General features: G+C 41.1%; 1 protein-coding gene across 1 annotated transcript in view; it reads left to right on the forward strand.

Moving 5' to 3' along the window:
* The window catches only part of pdgfd (platelet derived growth factor d), a 49,918-nt gene that overhangs the window by 22,398 nt on the left and 4,504 nt on the right, over nucleotides 1-23,016 (forward strand). The window contains exons 2-6 of the mRNA XM_079166573.1: nucleotides 4,798-4,987; nucleotides 6,515-6,692; nucleotides 13,372-13,431; nucleotides 15,867-16,080; nucleotides 22,519-22,736. Of these exons, the coding sequence (XP_079022699.1) occupies nucleotides 4,798-4,987; nucleotides 6,515-6,692; nucleotides 13,372-13,431; nucleotides 15,867-16,080; nucleotides 22,519-22,736 (860 nt within the window). The remainder of the gene's footprint in view (nucleotides 1-4,797; nucleotides 4,988-6,514; nucleotides 6,693-13,371; nucleotides 13,432-15,866; nucleotides 16,081-22,518; nucleotides 22,737-23,016) is intronic.

The following is a 23,016-nucleotide window of genomic DNA, read 5'->3' on the forward strand; positions in this document are numbered from 1 at the left end:
TGAGTTTGTTTTCGTCATGTAAAAACAGAAGACCTCGGACTGCTGATATATAAGCCGTTGTTACTATACAGATATTAAATAAAGCTGCGTTTGCCAACCATTTTCTCTCCCTCACCACTTAGCTTCATTCCAGATGTCCATGTCACTGTGAAATATGTGTGTATTGGAATGATCAGATGAAGATGGAAACTGAGAAGAGTTCCCTCTTGACTTTAATCTTTTGCTTGCTTTACTCACTTCAGTTTCTCTTCTTCTACTGATTAGCTTAATAGGAAAATTGCCCATTTTCAACCTTATCTGTGTCAGTGTGAAAAACACCTGCAGTCGTTACTGATGTTATCTGTCTCTGTGGCGCTTAGCTGCAAAATGTGTTGTTCTACTTCAGCATCGGTAGCTGTGAGGCGCTATACCGCTCAAAAACGTCCTTGTTTTCTTTGCTTAAGTTTCCAGCAGTGACAATGGTATCTGGAATTGTGCAGTATTTGACTAGGATATTCAGCCGAAGAGGCTGCTTGAGGCTGCGGCTGCAGCGGGGAGGATAGGGCCGGCGGGAACCCTGCCGAACATGAGCTGTTAAAAGCAAACATAAAACTGGTGGAGCCTTTGCTCAAATTGCCTTCAGATGCCAACAGACTGAATCATTCTGCTGTAATGAATGTCAGCGTGGGCAGTTTTTTTTAGATGCCGTTGCCGACGATAACACCGAGAGAGAGAGAGAGCCGTGTGTGCGTTACTAGGCATGAAAGTGTTAGTCCTCACTGGGATAGTGATGTGCTGGAGATCTCGGAGAACGAGCCGCTACAGTCGTACCGTTACAGCGGGGTGACATCTAACTTTGTGAATTTAGAATTTATTCTGACAAAACCAGAGTTACTGATTGTTGTGACTTGGAAAAACTAACCAAGACGTGTTAGGTGAATTTTATTTTTTTTGTTTCTGTCTGCTTTGAATAAAGTGTGTTTTACGATGAGTTAACAAGGCAATTAAGCCCGTCTTAGTTCAGTGTAAGAGAGAAACTTGAATTCAGAAGTTGTGCGATTGTATTTTTCGGCTTAGGTGTAAGAATATTTCCTTCACTGACGTTATGCGAGTCTTTGTGTGCAATGCATCCTGGTACATGTAGGCACAGCTGGCGCGGCAGCAGGAGAGATCAGCTTTCTCTGTCAATATAACACAGAGGTATTTATTGGCAGAAATGAAACATAATATTGATAACTATGTTTTTATTAGTGTGTAATCACATGAAACTAAGAATTGTTGTGGTTTCATTACGTTAGAATAAACCGTTTATATCTACATAGGGAGCTCTTCACTGAGTCCGCCATGTTGCGCCGCTATGTTTTTACCAGTGACGGGCCGTGTATTGTATACCTGAGCCTTCAGTGCTGTCCTACTACAGTTGTATCTACATAGGGAGCGGGTGGTCTTCCACGGAGTCCGCCATCTTGCACCGCCGTGTTTGTACAGCAGCCCTAAACGGACGCTAGCTCTAGCGAGAGCCTTTCGCGTTTTATCTTATCTGAAAATAGAAACCCGGTATTAAACGGCAAAAAAACGATCGTGGTCACATACACATGAACACATACAGAGGGACACTCGATTGTCAATCTCACACACACACACACACACACACACACACACACACACACACACACACACACACACAAAGCTCTGTTCCCCAGTTACCTTGGTGGGTGAATGGACCTTCGGGGTCAGGCTTCTGATCAGCAGAGTGGAAGAATTCCTTTACAAACAAACTCTGCCCCAACACACACGCAAATGTACACACGCACATTGACACATTAACACAAGCATACAGTAAATGCTTGGAACGGAAAGTACACAATCTGTCAAACACAAATTTGTGTATGTGTACACACACACACACACACACACACACACACACACACACACACACACACACACACACACACACAGGGACAGTGTTAACTGCTAGAGCCAGAATTAGCAGAGGGTCCCGAAGAATGACCGATGAGACAGAATTACTGACTAAAGCAAAGAAGAAGAAGAAGAAGAAGAAAAAGAAGAAGGGAGAGAGGGAAATATGGCATAGAATAGGGGGAGGAATTAATGGAAGTTTGCAGTGAAGAGGTGGAGGAAAGGGCCAAAGCTTCATCATCATCTCCCTAGGGTGCAGGCTGTGGTGGCTTGATTATGCATTCAGCTCTCTCTCTCTCAAAAACCACACACAGCTCAGAAAATACAGCCTTGTCAGCCTACTTCAGCACACAGCCTGACCTTAGACTGTGTGTTTGTCTGTGTATGTGTGTTTCACATTTTCAGAAAGTCAGCAATAAAATGACTAATTAAGGAAAATGTATATTGTGCAATATCAAAGTTTGAATAATGATCGAGTTGATTAGTGTGACTAATGACTATGACGTTCATTGGTACTTAATTATTGTTCATATTATACTTAAACATGAACAACCTACAACCGATAGATAATTGAGAATTATAAAATTCTATTGTGTGACTTCACGGCACTCGTTCAGCCGTCCAGGAAACACACCGACCAATTACATGCGTTGCAAATCATCTCACGTGATGCTACTCAGCCATTCAAATATGTGTATTAGGATAAGCATCGCGGCTTGAGTGAGTGATATAAACACAGAGGGGAGAGACCGAGTAGTCAGAAAGGTGCGTGAGGTCAACAAAGTCACATGTCGTTCTCCAAAAACGAGAGCGTCTTATGTTTAGTCTTCCCATGGACAGTTCAAAACCAGTATGTCTCATGTGTTCAGAGACTGGTGCGATTATTAAAAGCAGCAATGTGAAGCGCCACTACGAGACGTAGCACAAATATTTTCGGCAAACGTTCCCACTCAAATCCGCACAGAAAATAAACAATATAAGAGCCCAATGTGATCAGATTCCGATTACATGAATTCACAGCCCAACAATTATGTTAGCGGAGTGGGGAATAGAGCTGAGACAAGTGGTGAATTAACACCTGAATTAACTGAATTTAAAGCTGCAGGACAATTCAGTTCAATTCATTTTTCTAAAATTAAGTTTTTTTCAAGGTAAAAGATAAAAGCTTTCTGTTCTGTAATTTATTCTTAAATGCATCCCGCATTTTACTTGAAACGAGAGAAGAACATTGAATAGTTATTGGAGTATGTATTATTTATGATTCATCCAATAAAATTTGAAAACTGACTATAAATATTGAGATATTATTCAATTGAACTTGCTTTATTTGATAAGACAGCCAGGTTTTCATTACATACAGACGTTAATACAACTGCCTGGCTGCTTCAATATGTATGGCAGTAAATCAAAGCGCATTTTCGACATTATTGTTATGTTCCAGACCTTTGCATGAGGAAATTCTCTCCAACTGGACCTGGTTGAATTTTGATTGAATACCCCTGGATTACAGAGAGTGTGTGTGTGTGTGTGTGTGTGTGTGTGTGTGTGTGTGTGTGTGTGTGTGTGTGTGTGTGTGTGTGTGTGTGTGTGTGTGTGTGTGTGTGTGTGTGTGTGTGTTTTAGCTAGTAAAGTAGACAGACCACAGAAACAGTAAAGACACAGATTTTGCGGTTTTGGCTCAGCACTGCAATGAACAGACACTGTTATTTACAAGCGCTTCAAAGCAAATTTACATAAAGCTTAACCTGAACATTTTAGATTTGCAGTTCATGCCATGCACAAGTTATTTCCTGTGTTGACAAGAATATATTTTACTGCAACAGTATTTAGCTCAGGGCGACAGTAGTGATGATCTGTTGTTCTCAAGAGCTGCTATTAAACAGGATGTGATTATTGGTCACCAGAGAATTATTTCTAATGGTTTTGATAAATCCCTAATTTTCTAATTAATCCCTAATTTCCCTTTGACCAAGGGGCCCATTTATTTTACCTCCTCAAATTTGCTGTTGATATTCATGACCGAACGCATCTCAATATTTTTGTTGATGTCTTCACCTTTTCTCTGGAACCACCATCAGGACGGATACACAAGCATATCATAAACGTCCTTAAAAACACAATGTCCAGCAGATCCATAATCAAGCCTTCTTTATCCCGATAGAGATGAGATGGATTATTCCTTTCTCCTGTTATCTTGTATACTTTGTTTTCTTTTCACACTCCAAACTCTACAAACCACGCTAGAAAGCACACAGTTCAAGGAATAGCTCATCACTTTGGCAAATAAGCTTATTTACTTTCTTGCCATGAGTTAGATAGAAGGATAACGACCTTACATCTGTCTGTAAATATGAAGCTACCACCACAATGCAGCTTTAATTAGCATAAAGACTGGAAAAACAGGGAGACAGCTTACCTCTGTCTGAAGGTTACCTGCACCTCTAAAGCTTGCTAATTAACACATTACATCTTGTTTGTCTAATCCGTCAAACTTGCAGTTTTTAGGTGGACTTCTTTTAGCTTCAGAGAGAGCCAGGTTAGCCACTTTCAGCCTCCAAGCTAATCTTACCAGCTGCTGGCTGTAAGTTCATATTGAAGGGACAGACATGCGAGTTATATCATCCACTAATTTAATACTTGGCAAGAAAGCGAATCAGTGTGTTTCCAGAAACTATTCCCTTAAGTTATGTCTTTATACATTAAGCTAAAAGCTTTATAAGTGCTGGATTTAAAGTACCTTTGCTGAGGTCATGTTATCATTACACTGATGTCACTTTTGTAATTGTTTTTTTTTTGTGTTTAGCACGTAAACAGTCTGCTTTGCTTGTGATTTTTTACAACTGGACTAAACACCTGATTAGTTGTAACCACTAACGGACAGCAATCGCTTCACCGCAGACTCGTACCGCAAAGAGGAAAACATCTCGGTCACGGCAGTGGGCGGAGCCATCCACAGCCCGCGCTTCCCCAACGCTTACCCCCGCAATCTGCTGTTGTCATGGAAACTGCTGGCGCCACGAGGGAGCCGCATACACCTGGAGTTTGACGGACACTTTGGCCTGGAGGAGGCTGAGAATGGAGTGTGCAGGTAAAACCTGAGATTCAGAAAGAAAGACAGAAAAAAAAACAACAGGTGGAGAGGAAGTGATGTAATTCAGAAGAGATAATTAGAGCAGAGCAGAGAAACAAACAAAAGGAAAGCGGGGGCAATACCTGAATGGAGGAAAGAAGGATAGAGGTACAGAGCACAAGGAGGAGGAAGAAGTATTGATGAATTACAAGCGGACGTAAAGGTGAAAAGTCCGATGAAAGTAACGGTGATTAAAGAACCAGAGTGTGAGTGAACAAATGATGGAGAGGACCATTTGCAGTGACAGAGAGGAAAGTAAAAGTTTATGGAGCAGAAGTCTCAAGTTAAAAGGACACACAACAGCACCATTAAAATATCTTAATACGGTGTGTTGATGTGTGCACAATAGGACACCAACAATAAGCTTTGATTGAAAGGGTGTGAGAGTGAAGAATTTAAGAAGGTTAGAGGGTTGAATCACTACGACAGACGGATAGTTGAAGTTTGCTTTCTGGGCAAGAAGTAGAAGAAATTCGTCCTTGGGTTGGAGCAAGAAAATAGACGTTTTAATCCCCATTTGCAACTCAGCCGTCTTTGAAAGCACTTTGATGAAAAGACAACGGGGAGCAGCAGGGGGAGGGGAGATTTGGAAAGGCAGGGAGAGGGTGAAACGTAGCTTTTTCAAATCTTGTTTGTCACATCGACTGTACGTGTGCATTCATGCGTGTGTTTGATAGATGGACTCACTAATTGACTGCGACGTTGATTGCCGGAAAGTCATCCAAAAACTTTTACTGCAAAATGCTTGTTGTCTCGTGGTTTGGCAGGGTGGCCCAGTGCTTTGAGAATACATCGTAAATTTGTCTCATCACAGTTTTGATCAATAGAGATCATTAAATTAAAGTACTAATGAGTGTCAGAATGAGCTAAATGTACACGATGACTTAGACATCATTTTATTGCTTTTGATAATACTACTGTACTCACCAAAGTAGTTGCTGAGATCTGGAAACATTAATTAAAACAGGTTTATTAGCTTTCTTGCCTAAAGTTAGATGAGAAGATTGATAGCATGCTTATATCTGTACAATATAAAGCTGGAACTCGCAGCTGATTAACTTATCTTAGCATTAAAACTTGAAACAGCCAGAAACAGCTAACCTGGCTCCTTCCAAAGGTAACACAATATTCCTGCCAGAACCTCTAAAGCTCACTGATAAACAGGTTCCATCTTGTTTTTTTAAATCAGTACCAACACAAAACTAGTGGAGGCTAGCCGTTTCCCTCTGTTTCTAGTCTTTATGCTAAGCTATGCTACCCCGGGACTGGCTCCAGCTTCATATTTAGCAAACAGACATGAGAGTGGTATGGGTCTTCTTAATTAAACTCTCAGCAAGTAAGTGTATTCATGTATTCCCCAAAATGTCAAACTACTGTACTGCCTTGACATTTCCTATTTCCTTGACAACAATTTTCATCCTTCATCTTTCCCTCTTCCCTCCCACACATTCATCCACCTCTCCATCTCCATATCTCTCGCTCTAGGTATGACTTTGTGGAGGTGGAGGACCAATCAGAGACCAGCACTATAATTTGGGGTCGTTGGTGTGGGCTGAAGGCACCGCCTAGTCTCAACTCCAAAAACAACATGCTCAGAGTCACCTTCAAGTCTGACGATTACTTTGTTGCAAAGCCAGGATTCAAAGTCTACTACTCACTGGTGGTGAGACGTGCACTTTCACTCAGACAGACACACACACACACACACACACACACACACACACACACACACACAGCTGATGTGGATGAATCATGAGCTGTTATTGGGGACACAGCCTAAAGTTTTGATTATTTTTTTGTCACATCGGGTTCAGCCCAAGTACCGCTGCAATGCTCCGGGTTAAATGCTTCTTTCATTCTTTTACCTCCACAATAAGAGACGGGGTGATAGGGGGAGATATGAAGATGGGAAAGAGGGCAGATCAAGTGACACCGTCGGTAAAATGGCAAAATGCATTAGCCAACTGTTCTTTTATCGCACGTCCACTTGACAGTTGAGGAGAGGTGGAGGGAGAGGGCAGGAGGGAGGGCGAGGGTGAGAAAGTGTTCTCTTAAAGGCTGTCAAACGAACGGATAAGGAGATTAGCTTTGTCATTCTGTCAGGGAGAGGAAAGAAGAAAGAGAGGGACTCTGATTTGAAGATGTTCTCCCGCCCTCTAATCACAGGGAAAAGGGAGAAGAGAAAGAACAGCTGGTGTAATGTTCCCTGGCTTCCTCTTTTATGAGTGCAGAGGAGCGAGAGGGGACGAGACACACCATCACGACTGGTGGCGTCGCTTATTATCTAAGAAAAAAAAAAAAGTTTATCGGCACAGATGGAGTAGAGGTTAAGTTAGAGAGAGAGAGAGGGATCCCATATATACAGTTACCATGGCTCTCATCACAAGATGTACAAAAAGCTCTACACATCCCCAGCAAAAAACTATTTTTAGCACCCGAAAAATGCTGAAGGATAAGGCTTTCATTATTGTTTCCAAATCCCATGAAAGGATCAAGAGCAACCAATAATGTTTGGGTCAGTACTTTCCTACTTTTCTTTTTAAGGGTATTTGTTGGAGACACTTTTTAGCTTTGGATCAACACACATTTGGTTTGTTGCTTAGTGGTAATGGCTGCATGGCAATGTATGAAAATAAACTACAGTGCGTATGTTCATTGTAATGTAGTAACATCTCCCAGTGGAATTGTGTGATTGGTGTGTTTTTATGAGTTTTAAGCAACAATATCATACAGGAATAAGCTATTACATATCATGCATAATCAAACCTATCTCCACAACACTCTGGCTCGTTTGTATTTCTTTAAACCAATCACAGACGTCTTGGGCAGGACAAAGCCCAGGATGCAGAGACAGTGCCCTTGCAAAATAGATGAAGGGGAAGAGAATAGGCAGCCTACATCCGGTGAGTCAGACTGGGCTTCAGCTATACAGGCAGTACTCGTTATGCCTTGTTATCCTTTAAGTAGAAGAAACTAAATCACAGTGCTCAATTACAAGTAAAGGCTTAAGTTGAACTTAAGGTACAGAAGTATTATCAACACAAGTCGAAGTACTCATAATGCAGAGTATTCATACTGTACAGTACAACATTATTGGATTACTATTGATGCATTAATGTGTAAGGGATATCTGGTTGAGTTGGAGGTAATTTTAAGGCAAAAGAAAAGTAGAATCCTGTTTTTTACATGTACATGTGATTTACTGTGCAAAGTATTTAAAGTCCCACCAAACATCAAATAAGAGCTAAAAATAACCATAGTTCATTGTCATCTATATTAAATGCAGATTAAATAAAGACTATCCCAGAAATGCAGATGACCTCAAAGACCAAAACAAATCTATGTGTCCTAAGTTGTGTCCGGCAGACATGGCACACAGTGTAAGGGATGTGCATTGCATTGAATGTGCGGTAACTCTGTTATGTTGTTCATTCTGTACACATGACATCTATTGCACTTCTGTCCATCCTGGGAGAGGGATCCCTCCTCTGTTGCTCTCCCACAGGTCTCTTCCTCTTTTCTCCTCGTTAAAGGGTTTTTTTGGGGGAGTTTTTCCTGTTCCGATGTGAGGGTTCCGGGACAAGAGAATGTCGTATGTGTACAGATTGTAAAGCCCTCTGAGGCTAATTTATGATTTTGGGCTATACAAAAATAACTTGAATTGAACTGAAGGGAAACACAGTCATAGGCTGTATGTTCGAGCCGGATGAGCCCTTAACGACCTCAATCAAAAATACAAGAGAGGAACTTCACCACGTTCAACCAACATGGTGGCAACAAAGTAAAAGTACCCTAAAATATAACTTCTCTCTTTCACTCTCTCGCTCTCAAACTTTGTTTGCTTCTCTCCATCTTCCCTCCCTCCTCACCCATTGTTTTCCTCATTCCCCATTTTTCAAATAGCTCCTGTGTTTGAGTGTGTTTATATCTTTCCATCTTTCACACACTCACAGCTTCCCTTCAGCTAGACTGGAGCTGTGTGTGTGGCTTAATTTAGCAGGTCTAATTTGTTCTCTCAAGACCTGTCGAACAGATAAGAGGGAAGAGGAGAGGAGAGGCAGCGAGAGGAAAGGAGGAAGAGAGAAGCAGAGAGAGAACGAGGAGAAGCAGCATTGGAAGGAGAGAACAGGTGTCGGAGATGGTATCGGCATGTCAGCTAATGGCTAAAACAACCTGAACTGAGAGAGGCAGAGAGAAAGAGAGGCATCTGTGAGGTAGTGAGCTGTGGAGTAGACTGAGGTTGACTTGATAAAGGAAAACCATTGAGGGAAAGCAAATCAGATGAAAGCGTACAGGGAACAGAGATTGAATAAAGACCAAAACACAATTTTACCACTAAGCACCTGCCATGTTTCAAATCTGTGTGGCTCTCGTTCATCTAACACCCGAGCAGACTCACCATTAACTCTGATCACGTGCGTGTCACAATGATCACCAGAGGGAGAAAAAAAATGTGTTTTTAGAGGCGAAACAGCAAGTGTGAACTGGGACATGCAGGGAAAATAACATGTGCAGCTACTCTTTATGATCTTTCGCGGCTGGTTGTTAATTAGAGGAGCATTGCGCCGCTTCAGTGATGGTCTTCTTGGCCACGTCATGCATCCTGGATAGCTATTTTGGTCTCTAAAGCAACACCCAGTGGGTGTTAAAAAGCTGCAGTGGCATTTATCTGACACCTGATTAGATGAACAGGTGAGGCAGCGGTGTCAGTGAAGACAAACATTTGTATCGCTTGTCCCTGTGCCAGTTCTGCACAGTCGTTACAGTAGGTAGCTGCTGAACTGTTATTGTCGTAACTTAAACGCTGAAGTGTCGTTTTGTTCTTCATTTTTTATTGAACAAATTGCTTGAGGAGCATTCACACAATTCCCTGTGCTGGAGTGAGGCTTATGCAAGTTTAAATGTAGCCTGGACAGATTGCAATCACAATTGTGATCCGGCAAATGGAGACAAATACAATATATCATGTGTTTAAGTGTATGTAAGTGTATTAAAACTCATGTGCATTTGATACGGCACACTTAGTGTCAATGGGGTCTAATAAGGTCGCACAAATGTCAGATGCCGTCTCATTATCTTTGGGTCCATTTTGGATCTTGTCTCTTTTAGGTTTGGTTAGGTTTCCACAGATTGGGATCTAAATTGACCTCCGATATAAGAACACAACAGCTCCCCCTCTCCAAAGAAACAAAAGACCACCATCTGCAACACAGCCCTTACTCATTATTCATGTCACTGTTTTCCCCCTAAATCATTATTCTTTGATCCTTATCAAATCTTGTTTTCAGCGGCTGTGATTCTTCGTCTGCCGTGTAGACTTACATGAAGTAATGAGTGCGTTTGATTGCACAATACAAACTGTTTAGCAGCTGTTTAAATTTGGTTTTGGAACGGCTCAAAGAATCACTCTAATGCACAAACCATGATATTTATAGTGAACAGAAGCACGTCTCAGTTTATATATGTATGACTTCAGAACTTTAGCGATTTTTCTTTCTGTTGGTTTCTACTATTGATTTTACTGTCTGAGATCATACAAGCAACGGCAATGTATTTTGGATGGTTATTCCTGAGAAAAGCTGCTGAGCCAGGTGCAACGGGAAAAGACTATTGATCAGGAAATATAATCCAAGTTAGTTCCCAGAATCCCGTTCTGAGTCATGTAACGTGTGCTTCCCATACAGACTGATATTACACCTTCATGTGTGTCTGAGATAATGCCTAATAATGAAACAGCTCCAATCAAACACTTTCAAGTAGCATGATGAATCATAATTTGCTAAATAGTTTTTCATTATCAGTGTGTTTTGATGTTGTTATCAAGTCTATTTGAGATGCTCTTGGTGGCACTAAGTTCTTTGAGTAGCAATCTCTTAAGTCCTTAAGTACCCCAGCTGTGGGCTTGCAAACACCAAGCGAGCCTCTGGTTGCTGCTGCTGGAATTACCGCGAAGATGTACATTTCCACTAATTTAATGACCCTGATATATAAACATGAACGTACTGCAGCTTAAGACCAGAAGCGTCACAGTAAACCACATGAAAAGGAGCATTATCCTGGCATCAGCTCAGAAATGAGCTTAGACTCAGACAGAGATGAGACAGCATAAATGTGGCCGGTGTGATTTATCTACTAACTTGAATGTCCTCTGGCTGTAAGCGAGATAACCGGTCATGCGGAGTAAAAGTCGATAGGGAAAAGCTTGTGCCTTCATCCCCATCCACCACACACTTAATCCTCAGACGTTCTAGTGTCCGACTGTACAAAATGGAGGTTGAAAAGGGTAGCTCCCTGGTGTCCCCTCCGCTCGACTGCAACTGTCAATAAGAATTTGATCCCACGCCACCAGTGAATATGGCGACTATTGCCTGAAATACTACGTTTAGCTTCCATAACAAATATTGCTTCATAAATTGTTCTCAAATTCTTATAAAAAAACAACAACTTGCAACTTGACAAAATGTATATCCTTGTGTGTCCTGCCCAGATGTAGCCACCACATTTTGCATTTCTAATCATTGCTACAACTGACAAAGACTTGTATTTACATCCTCTACCATTTCCTAATTATGAGAAATCACAAAATCCAGAATGTATAAATGGTACATTTGTATGTGTATACTACTTTATAAAACTGTAGTCAATTAATCTGTGGATGTTTAGTCACACCTAGCCTGTTTTCATGCGATTCAAACACTGGTTCACTTCAGCTTGTGTAAAAGTGGTCATTATTATGCAAGATTGTTTGGTATCCCCCACAATTGTACTGTACAAGACACCTTTTTCTACCTGCTCATCTGTTTTTGACACCATAGAAGAGAAATAAGCAAAGTTCCTTAGTTTATCAGTTTCAACAAATAGGTGCATCTGCTGTAAGCAAGCAATAATACGAAAACTTTCGCAAGAGGGTAGAAGTTTGGTGGCGTAGTTGTCAGGTGACCACAGCCTGTGTGCTCAGAGGCTATCAGTCCGCCCTCTACATACTCGTCTCTTGAACTTTGTTCCAACCATTAAGTGGCCCAGATGTGCTTGATGAGGCATTCAACCTTAAAAGGAAATGAGTCTCGGAATCTGTAAACATGCATTTACTCGCGCACACGCACACGCGCGCGCACACACACACACACACACACACACACACACACACACACACACACACACACACACACACACACACACACACACACACACACACACACACACACACACACACACACACACACACACACACACACACACACACACACACACACACACACACACACACACACAGGAAACCTTCTGACCTCAATCACAGCTGGTTTGGTAGTGCGTTTATGTGTATGAGTACATTTATCCAAAGGCCACATGCGAAAATATGTTAAAACAAAAACGCTTGCACACGGATGAGAAGTTTTCATGTCAACTCTATTACATTAGCAGACACACACTTACACACACACACACACACACACACAGAGACTACGTGAGGGCACAGTGTCTTTGAAGTGTGGTTGAGACTTATTTGTTGTTCCATATTGACTGGAGATGGTATTGAAGACTCTTCAAGGAAAGGGATTCGATTGCCAGTAAGCTCCTATGTGTATGTGTGTATGTGTGTGTGTGTGTGTGTGTGTGTGAGAGAAAAGGGTGATGCCAGAGACGGTGTGTGTGCCTGTGTGAGAGAGAGAAAGAAAAAGATGAAGAATGTGTGCATGTGTGCCAAATACGTCAGTCTGATGAGTGTTTTATCATCTCAACGTGCTTTGACCAGAATCTCAATACTTCCACAGACACACAGAAAGGCATGCTGTGACCAGCTTCTCTGGAAATTCTTTTAGCATTTTCCTCACACACTGACAGTCCAACAGTTAGACAGGCAGACACCTGAATATCTTGGATAACCGTACATACCATGTGAAGCTCCACTCCGTCTCCAACAAGCTGTGTTTAAAGTAAACTATTTAAAAAGTTTTAAAAAAAAGTAAGAGCATGGAGTGGTAGATGAAATCCATTTGCCTTTAGCCACACGCTTCAACTTTTAACATGTGCTTTTACTGCAGTTGCCTAACCTCAAACCATCACTGACGAAATATATACAATATGGATGTCATGTTTGAGAAATTGCGAAACTCCTCGACACAAGATCGTGATTCTTTCTTTCTTTTTTATTGTACCTGAAGGCCTCAATCCGTCATAATCCTTCTGCTTTTACCACTAACTGAAAAGCACTTTGACCTTTTCAAAGGCAACACCAAATATTTGTACATTCATTTGATAATCATCTTTCCTTTTCTTCGGTACGGTTCTTGTCCACAATTGATCAACTGATGATTGATGATTTCTGCTGTCCCTTCCTGCAGTATGACACCCCTCTGCCTGCATCCAACACCAACTGGGAGGCTGTCACTACGCTCATGTTGGTGAGTCATGCATGCACATACACACTTTATGAATTGTTAAAAAAACTTAGAAACAGAGCTCACACATTAGCCATTGAATGGAATAAATAAATGTGGACATAAAAAGAGACGTACAGTTAGGAAAATGTCTTTACCATCACCGGGATTATTCAATTGTTTCAAAAAAACTTCAGTTCCCTTGTTCCAAACTAATCTGTTGGTAACTTTCATGGAGATACTGTTTCTAGCACAGATAATATGGTACTTAAACACATACGACCTAGCTGCCCTTCCACCCTTGGCACCCCACATACATGCGTTATTAAACACAACAGGGAACAATGGCTACACTAATAGATACGACATACGGCCCTGTTGCATAGACACGCATAGCCACACAGAATAGATTCATCCATGTACTTAATGTATTTAATATGTTGCCACAGATGTAAAATGACATGATTCCTTAGGCTAATGTTTTTATACGTACATCAGTGTAATTGGTGTGTGTCCGTGTGTACGAGCAGTAGGGTTCAGTGACATATGTGACCATAATAATGAGTGTGCATTGGGCTGCGTGGCGCTTTTTCTGCATGGATTGGTAATGGTTACATTTCTGTGGGTGTGTGTGTTTTCCTATGTTTGGATACGTCACTGCCAGTGCAGATGGGAAGTACATGTGCCTCTTGTTGGCCTCTTTCACTTTATATTTAAATTGTCGTGTTACATTAAATTCACGTTGACAAATGTTTCACATTACTGAGAAAATAGAAAGTGTGATTCATTCATTGTAATGCGGATATTGTTTTAGCGCTCAGCCTCTCGTTGGTTTGAAAGCCCTAGATGAAAACAAACACATTTTAAACAATTTACAATTAATATTGATAGTAAATACAAATTGCATCAGATGACAATATATATATTTACAGTATTTGAAAAGTAATCTAATGGAGCGTTTGTTTTACATGAACCAGAGTCACATTTGTATAGCATGCTGTGATACTAAAATGACCATTCATACACTGAAGTCCCTCTGAAGGTGTACTTCTGTTAGCTTGAATGAATCTTAGTCTCCTAACATGTTGTCATCATCAACCCTTGTGCCCTTTGATTTGTGTGGAAGTCAGTGCTGATTATGGCAGCTAATGTCAAAGATGTAATATTCCTAAATACTATACACATTTGATTGCATATTGCCTCCTAGCTAGATAAACAGCCTGCAGCAAGGAGCAGGAGTCCCCTGGGAATCACCTGTGCAATATGCTGCTACTTCTGTAAATGTTCATTGTGGTGAAAAAGTAACAACATATAAAGGAAAATCATATAAGATTAACTCGTAAAAAGAAACAAAATAAATTCCCTGTTTAACATTCTTGCTTATCTTTATTGTATCTTTACGATGTGTCACTGTTTCTAATCTGCATGTCAGACTAGATGTTGACATTTACAAATAGGGTGACTGACTGTTTGATATAAAGTGGTGTTCAAAAGTGTTGCTGCAAAATGAAGGGCACCAATAATATATATATATATATATAAAATCAGGAAATGGTTACCCATTCAGGAGGACTTTGTTGAATTTGCGCAATAATGATTTTGTGGCAAAGTAAAGGCCACCGTTTCAAGCATGCAAAGCATGTTCACGTTTGAATCTAACTCGGTCTCACTCCCAGGTTTGCTTATAGACTGCTGTCACTACATACATATGTGGAACGAGTATTTCCATCACAGTGTGCTATACTACAGACTACAGGCTGCTTTCTTAACGTACAGTCAATATCAGCCTACTCTAATATTGACATGCTGTATGAGTGCATGGAGAGTATTTATAACCACAGCAAATGCACCATTTTCAAGTGTTTTGATCACACACACACCACAATACAGAGAGATACAACAGTATATTACTGTAATTTAAAAGCATTACAGATTTTGAGAGAAAAAGCTACACGGTGGAGGAAGACACTGATGGAATTGGACATCAGGTCAAGACATCGCCTTGAAAATATGTTTTCATTTCACTAAAAGCTCCGTCTGACATTTTTATGAGGGATCTCCTTAATGACCACAAGTGTTAGAGGAGTCAGCATGACCAAAAGCGGCAGGTTGGTACCTCCAAATCTTCCAATGAATCCTCAGATATCTCTTTAGTGCTCGCAATGAAAACCGATGTTTCCTTAGCTGCAGAAGAAGGGTTAGGGTTCCAAAAAATCAATTCAGGATAGCCACCTGATTCCCTACAAACACAATGCAAAACATCACAGTGACTCTGTCCCTGGCTCTCCAGTAACCCTTTCAAAAGGGCTTGTATTATAGATCTGCACAAGATAATAAATGGTGAAGGAAATAATAAACTGATTTACACGGGGCCTTCGGTAATAATGTTTCAATAGTTAGAATAGGCTCAAATGAGTAACAGAATTCCTAATTTTGCCTTTATCGTTTGCTCTTTGCAGGACAGCGGTGCAGGGCAGAAGCCAGCGGCAGTCACAGAGGTTCCTTTCTCATTGGAGGATTTGGACCGGACCATAGCTGCCTTTGATACTGTAGAACAGCTTCTCAGATCCCTGAGCCCAGAAACATGGAAACAGGACCTGGACAGTATCTATACTCAAACACACATACATTATAAATCCAGGGCCTATCAACTGGCAGGCAGACATAATAAAGGTAAGATGTCCTTAAAATCCCCACGTTTTATAAGCCATACATGTCCAACAAACATATGTACATAATCTTAAACAAATGCTGTTTTGCAGAGAACTAAACCCGAATCGTACATACACAAACCTGCATCTGCTTTTAGTAAGACAACAATCATTTTAATTTGGCCCTAATATCACTGCTGCAAGTGGAATGTGATCATACATTACAATACAGAACTGTAATGAAGACCATGAGTAGATATGATGAAGAGAAGAGACAGTATTGGCTATTCATTGGATGCTATCAAAATATCAAAAATAAAGAATCGAAAATGAAAGGAAGCGCCAGTTTTGCAGCATTAAAATAGTCACAAATGTACAAAGCAGCCCTACAATTTGGTGTCTAACCAGCAATTGCATATAAACGAAAAAAAGCTAGGCTCCGATGGATGGCTAAATGCTTCATTAGAAAGATCGTGTGAGAACTAAAACAATGACCTTTAGTACAAGTGCCAAAGAGCTGTGTCGAGCTGCAGAGTACTTGCAGCCCCTTGTGAATAGGGTTTTTTGAGTAGATGAACATAGAAAATAATGCTAAATGGGGCGTTAAATAATTCTAGTGGAGATCCTTATATTTGTAGATATACATATATTATATTGGGCTTAATTATAGGGAGGAAATTGTGTAGCAACAAAAAAACACGCTTGGTGTAGGATCAGGTGGATCAAGCAGATGCTCTTTAAGCTTTTTGTACAGTGTTGTCTTGCTGTATGGATAGACATTTAGACAGACTTTGGAAAACGATCTTAGAATGATGTTTAAGTATACAGTAAATACAAGAAACTTTTTATAATGAGGCCAGCGGGCTGGAAGTGACATGTTCGGTCACAGTTGTAAAGTTGATGCAGGAAGATGAGAATGCTGATGTTCTCAAATCATTTTATTGTGCTGCATATGGTGATGCTCAACACTCTGCTGCGTTCACAGTATTTCGCTGCAGACTGGTGCAGTCGTTGTTAGCTGGTGTTGTAGAGGGGAGGGGAGAGCACGCCGCCTTGTGCTGGCCACAAAAGACCCCCCCACAGCAGGAGGCCATACATAAAACGTATTAGCGGAGGCTGTAATGACTGCAATGGAGCCACATTGCTGTCGTCTAATGAAATATAGCACAGGTGACAGCCAATGAAAATGTGTCAATGAAGTGTTGCCTATTCAGTGGTTGAGTGTATCTCATACGCCATGTAATTTGGTTTGTAGAAAGAATTATATTAAAAAAAAAAGGTAGAAGAAACATCTATGTATTTTACTTTCCTGAGCTGAAAAGGGAAAGAAATGGGATTTAAAAAAAGCTTTCTGATGAATTCGGGTGTGAAAGTACTTTTTGTACTTGAAAGAGATTTCTATTAGTTTTCTGGAAATATAACAGATCATCATATTACGATGCAACAACATACTGTAGCCCGACTAATCTGTTGCGTCATTAAATGAGCAGTTTGCCCTCTAGTGGGTCTAAATGTGAGTCAGTGACAGATTTAAGGGGACACGGGACCAGCGTTCAAGGCAATTCTTTACTGTTAAAGTCAGTGCAAACAACCTGGGGTCACTGAGGCAATAGATTTTGTCCTTAAAATGCACAGAGATAGCGGATGTATTGGCACGAATACGCTTATTACACACACAAGTCACGCAATCATGGGGGGAGTGTGTGTGTCTACAGTATAGAAGTATTAAAGCTTGCAGCAGACCCGAGTGCTTTCCACCTCGTCTCCCTCACCTGTGCCTCACTATCTCTCTCTCTTGTCTTTCCACCCAAGGGCTCTCCTGCTCCTTAGTAAACAGTCGTGCTTGACAGCAAATCTATCTCTGTTTACCAGTGCATGTGTGTGTTGGGCTGGCATTAGAAGGCTCCATATATGGGGAGTGTGTGTGTGTGTGTGTGTGTGTGTGTTGCAGCACTACAGAAAGGTGCATAGGTGCCGCAGGTCTTTGATACACTGTACATGCGTACCTCTCTCTAATTGGAAATTCAACCAGTGCAGCAGAGCAGAAATCTGCCACAGTCAGCAGCTTAGCTTTGTTTTCATTAAGACACACACACACACACACACACACACACACACACACACTTAGAAGCTCACACCCACCTTTGTTCCCAAGAAGGACAGTAAGTCAAAATGCAATATTAATTGGGAAACTTTTAAGACCAAGTAACGAACACGTAAACAAGTTAACACGATTATTACAATACAAAAAGCCCCGACTAGAACTTTAGGGCAGAACAAAATTGATCATTTTTCACGAACACGCACAGATACGACACACTTCATGTTGGCGGCTCTGTGAGTGACAGTCGTTCTCGCAGCTTTGCTTGCTCTCAGTCTTTCTGTCGCAGTCCCCCTGACAGGGTTCCACGCCGCTGCTTTCCTGAGATTACACTCATTCCCGTTCAAGAGACACAAGCTCGACCCTGCAAGCGCACGCAGTACACACGCCCACACACTCCCACATGACCTTTGCCTTCATCTCCACTCGTACGGTATGACTGAAACACTCACCGTGCTTTTGCACCACCACCTTTACATCACTTTGCTTAGCAGACATTACAAATGTTAAGACACCTGTCATGACTCTTGATATCCTCAAAAGCATATTTAGTGTAGCAGAGTGGGCTGTAGTCCTTGATGACGAGGTGAATCTTTACTCCATGTTACATCATAAGTTGGGGAAGGCAGTTGTTATTGTTCCGGTGGTCAAATGAAACATGACATTTCAACAGGTTCAAACCAGGTCGTACAGCAGAGTTTCATTATTATCAGAGTAGCAAATGATCATTATGTTCGTCTCTCACTATTTTCATGCAAATTTGCACACTGGTGTCAACCCAATTGTTATGTCTCCACTTATCCAAAATACACGCCAATAAATTACCTTGATTTTGTTTAAACGTGACACAGACACACTGTTTGAATCAGTTGTCCTCATCTAACCTGTTAAGACTCACAAATGCAGACATAATCCAATTTTCATTCAGCCGTCTGTAAGGCGGATGTGCTCACAGCGACTGTTTCGAAGACAGAATGCAGGGATTTCAGAGGAGCGTGCAAACGCGAACAAAAACACCTCGCACGCAAAAGCATGGACACACAGTAGCTTCCATTTGCTGCATTTCCTTTCTATATGGCTATTGTGTCTAATCTTGTTAGTTTTTTTTGCCATGCAACTGAAAAGGCCTAAAATAAAAACACATGCTGGACACATGGGCAATCTTACCACTTAGATGGAACCACAATAAATGTTGTCAATATACCAATACTGCACCTTCTACCTTCATCCCTCTCTATGTATTGCCAAAGCAAATGATTATGCCGCCTGCTCTTCTCTCTTGATTGTTGTTCATTGGGCTTCCCACATGTTTCGTGTCTGAATGGAAACCCCCACAGCAAAAAGCTCTTTTTGTGTATAATTGATTATTGATTATCAATGCTCATAGGGTTCCCTTGACCCCCGTACTTTGGTATGTCACGCACGCACAAAATTGCACATCAAGAAAATGTCTTGTTATACTAATAAGACTCTGGTATAACCAACCTCTGTTGTTGCATTGTTGCAGCAACGTTTAAACACAAGCCAATGCAAGCCAATCTCACTCAAGTAGTATTGTAGCTGTAGTTCACCGCAAACCGTTGATCATGAAAAGTCCTTTATTCTTGTATTGGGTCATGAAAAGCCCATTGCACTTAAATGAAGTGAAATAATCTAGCAATGGTCTAATAACCTTTGATTAATCTTCCCTGCAAATAAACGTGTTTGAAGAATATTGCATTTGTTTAATGGGTAATGTCAGCGTAGAGTCATACACTAATTATGATAGCTTCCGAATGGAGAATGGCTCCATGATTGCAGAACAAAAGCAATTGGTGATGCTGCCACTTTAACCGTAATTTTGTGGGGACCCAGCGCAGTAGACAGACGGCAGTACTTGGGCAGCCACTCATGGTATTGGCGCTGAATGGCTTCAGACTGGTGAATAGGCTCAGTCCACCATTACTGCCTAAAAGGCGAGCCCCATTCACTACTCTGCTTTGTCAGATTTCAGCTTTTGGCCCAGAGGATTGTCACATTCCACTATAAAGTTGAACGCATCAGCAATTTCTTCTTGTCATGTTGTTTCTGCTGAGAGGTTGTTCAGTCACCCTCCCCGAAAGTGGTTTCTTCAGGTAGTGAAGCGCCAGACTGTGTCCATGTGAACATGGTAGTCGGTGCCTCCCATGGTACTCAGGGCTGTCACTTCTGAACCTTAGGAGACCATTAACCCTCTGAACCCCAAGCCGTTTCGGGGCGTTTTGCTCCTGTCATATTTTATTCACCGTGGCCTTGTTTGTTCACTGCAATGCATACGTCCTGCACCTCTGAGAAAAACAGCATCAAAGTTTTCCTAGTGCCGACAAGTGGTACCAATATTGGAAAAACATAATATAGGCTGCAGGTGCTTTAGCCTATCTAACTATTTGACATATTTACATCCCGAGTTAAGCTAAGGAGCACAGAATGCAATGTTTTTTACAGGATTTGGTTCACATAAACGGTTTCTTTGTGGCAACATTTTAGATGAGAGGTAGAAAAAAAGTTACTTTGATTGAATATCACAATTTGAAGCCTCTTCCTGATGGAAGCGTTAGTCACACATGAAACACACCAAAACTGTCTGAAAGTTAAAAGTCCAGTGAAAATGTCTGTGTAATGTCTTTTTTTTAATCCAGTGTAGAGTTGTGCGTTAATATAAAGCAAAATCACTGGTCTAATGGCCTTGTGTAATCGACACTCATATCATGGTATCATGGACAGTGTGTCGATGATTATCCTGCTGATGACCTCAGTGACGAGAGCAGCTGACTGTTGCTCTTCTTTCTTTTCTATTCTTCGTCTCATCTCTTTTATTTTTTGTCCTTCAAACCACTTGTGGCCACTCTGGATTGCCTGCAGAATATGAGCAGATTTAGGTAATGTAATGTAATGTAATACTTTGAACAGCTTTATGTAAAAGGGGAACTGTCTTCCGTTACAATTAGAGGGGAAAAAAAACATTTAGTAAAAATGGGTCTTATTAGCAGGATCACAATTGTGAAATACGTTTTTAAATAAAGAACGGGTTTCCGCGAAGCGGGATGGTTTGCACAGTGTAAGGTTCATCAAGATTATTCCTTTTGCCGAGAGGATTCCCAGAGTGAAAAGACGGTTTGTAGGAATTTGAACAGCTTAAAATTTCTGGTCCAGCTAAATTTGCATGTAGGTTCATTTTATTTATATGGGTACTGCTGCTGCTAGAAAGTTAAAATCCGACAACGCTAATGTGCCAAATGATTCAAGTCCTTTGATGAAGACAGTATCGTCAGAGCTGGAAGGCAGAACTTGAACTGTACTGTGATGTTTACGAAGAAAGCAACATCTCAGCATTTTTGGTATTAGTATAATCTAAAAGTAACAGAAACTAATCAAGTCAAGACACGTTTGTATTGCCGACTACATTTTTTAAACAGGTAATTATTAATTGTATCAGAATATCTTATTAAGAAACCCTACCAACCCTGAATAAGAGCAGTATAAAGTGTCCACCACAAATCCTCTTTCAATGTCTCTCATGCTAGAAAATTCAAACAAATGTTTGAGATGATTGTTCTGGCTCCCTCCTTAAGCACATTACAAATAAATCTATCTATCTCAAAATAAATGCTCAACAGCTACAGTTTGGCCTCTGGCTCTCCTTGTGCTGAGCAACAATGTGCACTTCTGTCATTCAGTCAGTTGCCTCTAGTGATAATCCTCGTGAAACAAATAGAAATATAGACAGATTTTAATCAGGTTTATGGTTCTGGAGCTCCTGGTTTTGAACCTTTATTTCAATCCTTCATTCCCCCATCAGCTTGTCCCGTAATCCCTTTGCTTCTCTTGAAATGAGTTTCAAACCAATGCAGGATGCCAATGAGCAAAGGTCCTATGTGCACAAATGAGGTGAATTTCTCCAAAGTGATGACATGCAGAAAGACTGCGGTTAATGAATTCAATCTACAATCAATTAATGGCCCTTGCTTCCTCTTCTGGCCTATGCTCTCTCTTTCTGCATTTCGGCTTATATATTCTCCCCATCTGTTCCTTCCCAGTCAATTGTTGTTGAATTGTGCCATTATCGTATAGTCCCTCTCTGCCTTCAACCATTCAATCAATACTGAGCATATATTTTAACTTCTTTGCTTCCCCCAGTTTCATTCTTCCGTCGTTGTCTCCAACATGTCACGCATTGATATTAATGATGATACGAAGCAATAGACGAGCAATAAATCAAAGCGGCTTCTTGTCTCCCTGTCCCCCTTCCCTCAGTGCAGTCCAAAATTACCACAGCAAAGAGGAAACATACAACAAAAACTTAACGAGTTGTCTTCCGTCTTTTTCTCACTCACTTTCCAGTTGATCTGAACCGTCTCTATGAAGACGTCAAGCGGTACAGCTGTACGCCTCGCAACTACTCCGTGAACCTGCGCGAGGAGCTGAAGGCCACCAACGCCGTCTTCTTCCCTCGATGTCTGCTCGTCAAACAGTGTGGAGGCAACTGTGGCTGCGGAACTCAGAACTGGAACAACGGCTGCACCTGCGAGGCCTCCAAGAAGACACTCAAATTACACGAGGTAGGGTCGTACAGAATGAAGACACACCGGTGAAGATCTGTCACAGCGTCACTCAAATTACAAATGTAATGATGTGACTGAGAAAAAGGAACTTCTCTCGGTTATTAGTGATTTTAAAAACAATGTTTTAAGTGTAAAAAACATTGGGAGCAAAATAATAGAGGACCTCCGACTGTGCCGAAGCATAAGTAACAATTATCAGACGTTTGGAATTAGCGGACAGGCAGTATGTAAATCATTTGTAGATATTCATACTGTGAGCATTGGCATGGAGGTTTAG

Source organism: Pholis gunnellus (genome assembly GCF_910591455.1).
Source record: "Pholis gunnellus genome assembly, chromosome: 9".
NCBI lineage: Eukaryota > Metazoa > Chordata > Actinopteri > Perciformes > Pholidae > Pholis > Pholis gunnellus.